The sequence below is a fragment of the Pseudorasbora parva genome, chromosome 17 (assembly GCF_024679245.1).
Source record: "Pseudorasbora parva isolate DD20220531a chromosome 17, ASM2467924v1, whole genome shotgun sequence".
In the NCBI taxonomy this organism is placed as follows: Eukaryota; Metazoa; Chordata; class Actinopteri; order Cypriniformes; family Gobionidae; genus Pseudorasbora; species Pseudorasbora parva.
This window is the reverse complement of record NC_090188.1, coordinates 295540-303407: the sequence shown is the minus strand read 5'-3', so window position 1 is coordinate 303407 and position 7868 is coordinate 295540. Positions and strand designations below refer to the sequence as shown.

Sequence of the window (7868 nt, the reverse complement as noted above, 5' to 3'; positions counted from 1 at the left end):
CCACACACTCTTACACATACACACTCTCACACACACACACTCTCACTCACACACACACTCACACACACACACTCTCACACACACACACACTCTCACACACACACACTCTCACACACACACACTCTCACTCACACACACTCTTACACATACACACTCTCACTCACACACACTCTTACACATACACACTCTCACTCACACACACTCTTACACATACACACTCACTCACACACACTCTTACACATACACACTCTCACACACACACACACACTCTTACACATACACACACTCACACACACACACACACACACTCTCACTCACATACTCTCACACACTCTCTCACTTGCACTCTCTTTCTAACACACACTCTCGTTCTAACACACACACACACTCTCTGTTGTTTGTTTGTGGCGAGCCGGCGTGGGGTTCATAGGGCAGGTTTCATTAACTCTGAGTGGAGCGTGGCCGGTGATGAAGGTAAATAAATAGGAGTGTGTGTGTGTGTTAATGTAGCGGCTCTGATAACGGTCTGGGCCTAATCCGGGCCGGCTGACCTCTGGGGGTCGAGCTGTAATGAGTTCTCCAGCTGGACCGCTCTGAGTCCTCAAACCCGACACATGTTTGCTTAAGCAGAGCGTAAAGTCCAACGACATCCTGCACTCGAGACAAGACGAGAGGCTTCGGTTCTGAGCGCAGGTGTGTGTGTGTGTGTGAGAGAGAGCGAGAGAGAGAGAGAGTGTGTGTGTGTGTGTGAGAGAGAGCGAGAGAGAGAGAGAGAGTGTGTGTGTGTGTGTGTGTGAGAGAGAGGGGCAGGAGAGAGAGAGAGAGAGAGAGAGAGAGAGAGAGAGAGAGAGTGTATGTGTGTGAGAGAGAGAGAGAGAGAGAGAGTGTGTGTGTGTGTGTGTTCCTTGTTTGGCAATACTTGCGAGGGCACAAATGTCCTCACAAAACAACTCACTAGCTTATAAATCGGCCAAACGTTTGTATTTAAATGTTTTGTTCTGCAGATTTTGTTTCTGAGATGGGGAGGGATAGGGGTAGTGTGTGTGTGTGTGTGTGTTTCCTGCCGCTCTGTGTGTGTGTTTGCTCCTGATAACGCTCACAGCTTCCTCTGGTCAGAGATCTGGCCCGTTGAGTGTTGAGCTGAACTTTCACCTCTTCATCATCAGCATCTCCACGCCATCCTCATCCTCTGAGCTCTCATCAGTCCCGACTCAAAGCTCACATTTAGGGTGTGTCCTTGAGCCGCTCTACCCAGAATGCATCTGGAGCTGATCGAGCTATAGACGTGATCAGTTTAACTCTGAGCTCTGGCCGTTTTCTAAACTATAGCGAATAAACTGAGGATGTGTGTGAACATTTAAATGATAATCTCCAGACTCGTGCCCATCTCCTGAGACAAACTTCACACACTCTGAAGTGCATTGTGGGATTGCTGTGCTGATGATGTGCTTGTCTTCAGTCCTGAAGTGCATTGTGGGATTGCTGTGCTGATGATGCTTTTGTCTTTCAGTCCTGAAGTGCATTGTGGGATTGCTGTGCTGATGATGCTTTTGTCTTTCAGTCCTGAAGTGCATTGTGGGATTGCTGTTCTGATGATGTGCTTGTCTTCAGTCCTGAAGTGCATTGTGGGATTGCTGTGCTGATGATGTGCTTGTCTTCAGTCCTGAAGTGCATTGTGGGATTGCTGTGCTGATGATGCTTTTGTCTTTCAGTCCGTGTCCGGAGCAGGGGATGGGCGACGAGTTCAACCTCATGGACCATTCGGACCTGTACATCCTGGACTTCAGTGAGTCTCTGTGTGTGTGTGTGTGTGTGTGTGTGTGTGGTGTCCCACCGGAGCACATGGTTTACTGTATCAAGTTTCTGTGAATGTGAAATAAGTTTGTTTGAAATCTTTGCAAATCTTTTAATAATAAAAAAAGCTGAAGTGATCCCATGTCCGTGAGTATTCCCAGCCTTTGCCATGGCACTCAACACTGAGCTCAGCTGCTCCGGTTCCTCTGATCACCCTTCAGATGTCCACCTGTGGTCAGATCAGCTGATCGGTCAGGATTGGGAAAGGCACACACCTGTCTATATAAGGTCACACAGTTAACAGTGCCTGTCCGAGCACAAACCCAGCCATGAAGGGACTGTAGACTCAGAGACAGCACTCTATAGGCTCAGGTCTGAGGAAGGTCTCCGTGAGCTCAGTGGCCTCCATCATCCACACATGGAGGAACTTCGGGATTCTTCCTAGAGCTGCCGTCCGGCCAAACTGAGCATTGGGGAGAGAAGAGCCTTTATCAGGGAGGAGATGCTAACAGAGCTCTAGAGTTTCTCTGTGGAGAGAGGAGACGCTTCCAGAAGAACAGCCACATGAGTAACTCAATCCTCTGGTCTGATGAAACACAGATTAAACTGTGGCCTGAATGTAGGAAACCAGGCTCTGCTCATCACCTGGACAGTCCCATCCCTACAGTGAAACATGGTGGTGGCAGCATAATGATGTGGGGTGTTTCAGCGGCAGGAACTGGGAGAGTAGTCAGGAAAGATGAGTCCTTGATGAACACCTGCTCCAGAGCGCTCTGGACCTCAGACTGGGGTGAACGTTCATCTTCCATCAGGATAATAACCCTAAACACTCAGCCGAGATTCCCCAGGAGCGGCTACGGAGCGACTCTGGGAATGTGCTGGAGTAGCCTGAGCCCTGATTGGACACCTCTGGAGATCTGAACATGGCCGACGCTCCCCATCCGACCTGATGGAGCTGGAGAGGTCCGGCACAGAAGAACAGGAGAAACTGATCGGAGCACCAAACTGCAGAAGGCCTGAGGCAGCGGTCGGAGCCGAGTATTGAGCAAAGGCTGGGAATGCTGATGGACACTTTAAAGCTCCCCTGTGTGATATTCCCCATCTAGCGGTGTAAAGGTTTATGACCATCCAGAGAATATTAGCTTCTGTTCCTCTCAATTCTGATTTCGTTTTAACTCCTACGGTGGCCGATTTAGTCCAAGATTAACATGCTTCCAGTTCGACCTCGTCCATGAGTGCCATCGAGTGTTAAACGCGAAAGGCGAAGCTTGAGTTTACGGGTATGTCCCTCTGTGGCTACTGTACTTTCAAGATGGAGGAGCAACATGGCGGCCGGCACTCGAACCCCTCACCCGTATGGGTTTCCAACGGCAGATTATAAACTTACCAGAATACTTTATTACTGGAAAGAAGTAAATATACATTAATGAGCACATATAGCTTTGAAAGAACTCAGTGTTTTTAGCGAAGAATAAACTAAAGTTACACAGTGTAGCTTTAAAACATTTGCAAAGATTTCAGACAAACTTCTTTCATGTTGTCATGATGAGGATTGAGGAAAAATATAATGAATCCCTTTTGGAGTAAAGCTGTAACATAGATGTGGGAAAAGTGAAGCTTTCTGGATGCTCTGCATCAACCCAACACAACACACCTCACGTCTACACACACACACACACACAGTCCACGTCTTCACACACACACACACACCGCCGCAGTCCTGAGCAGCAGGAGCTCGTTGTTGTTGTTTATTAATGAGGATTAGACCAGGGCCTGTTCCACTAAACCAGGATAAGGGATTCATTTGGGATATCTCGGTGATCTTGTCGTCTGTGAGCTGAGTTTAGTTCACTGCTGTGGTTAACGTATCCTGAACACACACACACACACACACACAGAAGAGAACGATAGCTAAAGATAACTGTATATTAGCGGATAAACCGAGCCGGGATCAGCGAGATATCCCGGATTAACCCTTATCCTGGTTTAGCGGAACCGGCCCTGGGTCTGATCCTCACTGACCTCAGCTCGGACTCTCTTACACACTTTAACTATTCTTACATTTCATTTACAAAACTCAGGAGTGTGTTTGTTGGTTGGGATTGTCCCGGTTGGGAAACTGTTTTACAGGTCCTTCTCAAAAAGTTAGCATATTGTGATAAAAGTTCATTATTATCCATAATGTAATGATAAAAATTAAACTGTCATATATTTTAGATTCATTGCACTACAATTGAAATATTTCAGGTCTTTTATTGTTTTAATACTGATGATTTTGGCACACAGCTCATGAAAACACACAAAATCTAAATAAATGAGCATATGATGAAGCGGTTCTCTAAACGAGCTATTAACCTAATCATCTGAATCAACTAATGAACTCTGAACTCCTGCAGAAGATTCCTGAGGCTTTTAAACACTCCCAGCCTTTTTTCGGATGAAAGCAAATTTAGCATGTCATTGGGAAATCAAGGTGCCAGAGTCTGGAGGAAGACTGGGGAGATAAAAGACCTGAAATATTTCAGCTGGTGTGCCATGGATCTAAAATATATGAAAGTTTCATTTTTATCATTACATTATGGATAATAATGAACTTTATCACAATATGCTAACTTTTTGAGAAGGACCTGTACAGTGGTTGCATTTCTGAACAATCTGTAAAATCAGAACATAATGTGTAATATCGATCGACGTCAATCTAATGAATCTGATCTATTGGCAAATATCGGCTCTGGCTGAGAGCATCAGATCATGAAGAAGAGATCACACACACTCACACACTCTCTCACACACACACACACACACACACACACACACACACACACACACACACACACACACACACACACACACACACACACACACACACTCTCTCTCTCTCTCTCTCTCTCTCTCTCTCTCTCTCTCTCTCTCTCGCTCTCTCTGTCACACACACACACACACACACACACACACACACACTCGCTCTCTCGCTCTCGCTCTCTGTCTCTCTGTCTCTCACACACACACACACACACACACACACACACACACACACACACACACACACACACACACACACACACACACTCGCTCTCTCGCTCTCGCTCTCGCTCTCTGTCTCTCTCACACACACACACACACACACACACTCGCTCTCTCTCTCGCGCTCTCGCTCTCTGTCTCTCTCACACACACACACACACACACACACACACTCTCGCTCTTTCTCTCGCTCTCGCTCTCTGTCTCTCACACACATACACACACACACACTCGCTCTCTCGCTCTCTGTCTCTCTGTCTCTCTCTCACACACACTCTCACACACACACACACACTCTCTCTCTGGGCCAGATTGGCGCGGTGAGGTTCTTCCGGCCCCATATAAAGGCTGTTCCGTTTGGCAGCTCCGCAGGAACAGGTGAGCTCGAGCCGGAGCGTCAGCGGATCGCCCACACTTTACACTACACACACTTTACACGACACACACTCGCTCTTACTGAGCACTGTGTGTGGAATTAACCCGACGCAAATTAATGAGAAGATATTAATAATAGGCAGAGGTTCGTTAATTTGGTGTTTTGGTGTTGGTTGCGCTTTTTTTATATATCTGCGGGTTGTTTGGAATGAGCTGTAAAACGGGGACATTTCCGGGGACAGAGCATTAAAAACCAGGCCTGTCCTCGGGAAACGGCACGTCTGGTCACACAATCGCTGATCCACGTGCTGGGTGGGGTCAGACCATCTGCTGTGGGGAGATTCTGGGCTTTAGGATCATCACATTGAATAGCCTACTGAATATAACATTCATTTTATGAACTTATACTTTATATTTCACAGAAATATTTATGAAATAATTATTTTTTAAAGGATTTTTGCATGGATGCTCCTTTAACTATGTGGGCTATATTTTAAATCTCGCGTGCCCCGATTAGAGAACCGCTGCTGTAGGTGATAAAAGGGTCTGCTTCTGAGATGTGCCTCTGTTTTTTAGGTCCTAATCTGAAGACTTTATGCAAGCTAGCGGTTATTCAGTACAGTCTGGATCAGTCTGGACTCCCTCATGACATCAGGTGAGACACACACACACACACACACACACACACACACACACACACACACACACACACTCATTCTGTGTGATTTATAATCTTGTTTCCTCATGGGGGCTCACAGTGACACGAGTCCACATGAGTGTGTGTGTTCAGGGTGAAGTCCCCACTGGGATAGAAACACACACACACGCTCACACACACACTCTGACACACTTACACACACGCTCACGTTTGCTGCTCTTAGTGAATGAGTGTGAAACCAGAGACAGCGATAACAATCTGCTCCTCAACCCTTGACCCTCATCAGCTCTGGGCTCTTGTCAGCAGATCATGGCTTTACTGATCAGGTTACACACACACACACACACACACACACACACACACACTCATGATGGAGCGAGAGAGTAAAGACACTTTAATTCTCCACAGCCGCAACAGAGCACAATAATTCAGCCAATTAGTAAAACGAATTATCGCTCTAACCAAAGACAAAATACATTGTCCAGGTTCAGTCCAAACACCCCCCCCCCATACACACACACACACACACACACACACACACACACTCACACACAGTATCTGATGTAAAGATGTAATGTCTCTGGGAGTGACACTTAATCTGCACAGGGAGAATCTGTTTAAAAAGTGTGTGTGTGTGCAGTGTAGGGGATAGAAAATACAGTTTGTACAGTATAAAAGCCATTACGTGTGTGTGTGTGTGATAAACCATTTCACAAAAACAAACGTGTGTGTGCGTGTGTGTGTGAAGAGTGTTTACTGGAGGAGACGCGCGGTCTGATAGTGATGGAGAATACATATGGTCAAGTGGCGTCTTATCTTAATGAGTCTAACGAGAGCCGGCACATCCGGCCTCCTGCGGGGAGCCACGGTGTAACGTGTGTGTGTGTGTGTGTGTGTGTCCAGGTGGGAGCTGACGGCCATGACCACCAACAGCAACATCAGCCGGCCCATCTTCTCCTCTCACGGCTGACCCTCGGCTCGGCTCCGGATCCGGATGAGTTCTCACTGGACCCGTTTGAGGCCTTTTCCCTGCGGATGAGCGGAGCAACGGACCGTCACACTTTAAACCAGCCCAGTGTCTCATCTGTGTGTGTGTGTGTGTGTGTGTGTGTGAGTGTGTGTGAGCGTCTGGAGGCACATCGGACCTGCTTTAACCAGCCCAGTGTCTCATCAGTGTGTGTGTGTGTGAGTGTGTGTGAGCGTCTGGAGGCATATCGGACCTGCTTTAACCAGCCCAGTGTCTCATCAGTGTGTGTGTGTGTGTGTGTGTGTGTGTGTGTGTGTGTGTGAGCGTCCGGGGACACATGAAGGACATTTATCCCGTAATCCGTCATTTCCTGCGTGTGTGTTCAGATCGCCGGTTTATATGCAAGACTTTGGTTCCGCAGGCAGACGATACAACACGACTCCACAATCAGTGGACAGGGAGTGTGTTCCCTCTGCATGTGTGTGTGTGTGTGTGTGTGTGTGTGTGTGGGTCTCCGCACAACACACACATCTCCGAGACTCCACCGATGTTCGAGTGTTTTCTCATTTAGTGGCTAATAAACGAGTGTTCCGGATCATGAGCTCCTTCCCTCAGATCATCCCAATCGCCTCTTTCTGCAGATATTGATATTGATTGATATTGATTGATATTGATATTGATTGATTGATATCGGTCTTGATGGATCTCGATGTGCCTGAATTGGACACATGTAGACCCGCCGTCCATCCCGTGCCTGATGTTCTCCGGACGGATCTTCTGGAGCTCCAGCTTTAATGGCTCGGGTCTGAAATATGCTTTATTGGAGATTTATTGACTATCTGACATCAGCCCGATCAGAAGTATTGATCTGATGAAGTGCATGTTTATGATGAAGATCTGAGGAAGTGCTGCTCATTCCCATCATGCTCCGGGACAGAGACGGCTCGAGCGGATTCATCTGTTCCAGAAGTTAGGACGCGATCAGTGTTGTAAACGGGTTTCAGTAAAAGCTTTCGAATTTCCTAAACAATAAAGTTAATGATCATTTTG

General features: G+C 47.1%; 2 protein-coding genes across 2 annotated transcripts in view; both read left to right on the top strand.

Annotated features, from left to right (window-relative positions):
* The window catches only part of LOC137045569 (trichohyalin-like), a 9598-nt gene extending 8326 nt beyond the window's left edge, over nucleotides 1-1272 (top strand). Inside the window, exon 5 of the mRNA XM_067422276.1 lies at nucleotides 1103-1272. Coding sequence (XP_067278377.1) covers nucleotides 1103-1272 — 170 coding nt within the window. The remainder of the gene's footprint in view (nucleotides 1-1102) is intronic.
* A 318-nt stretch (nucleotides 1273-1590) lies between these two features.
* LOC137044902 (kelch domain-containing protein 3-like) lies at nucleotides 1591-7868 on the top strand. Its single transcript, XM_067421282.1, has 3 exons — nucleotides 1591-1786; nucleotides 5770-5848; nucleotides 6755-7868. Exons 1-3 carry the CDS (start codon nucleotides 1693-1695, stop codon nucleotides 6819-6821), a joined length of 240 nt encoding a protein of 79 aa, XP_067277383.1. The 5' UTR covers nucleotides 1591-1692; the 3' UTR covers nucleotides 6822-7868.

Excerpts from the sequence above, each read along its gene's own strand:
- LOC137044902 (XM_067421282.1), top strand. The coding sequence starts at position 1,693 with ATGATGCTTTTGTCTTTCAGTCCGTGTCCGGAGCAGGGGATGGGCGAC. Across the intron at positions 1,787-5,769 it reads CCTGTACATCCTGGACTTCA|GTCCTAATCTGAAGACTTTA; the intron begins GTGAGTCTCTGT and ends TCTGTTTTTTAG. Across the intron at positions 5,849-6,754 it reads GGACTCCCTCATGACATCAG|GTGGGAGCTGACGGCCATGA; the intron begins GTGAGACACACA and ends GTGTGTGTCCAG.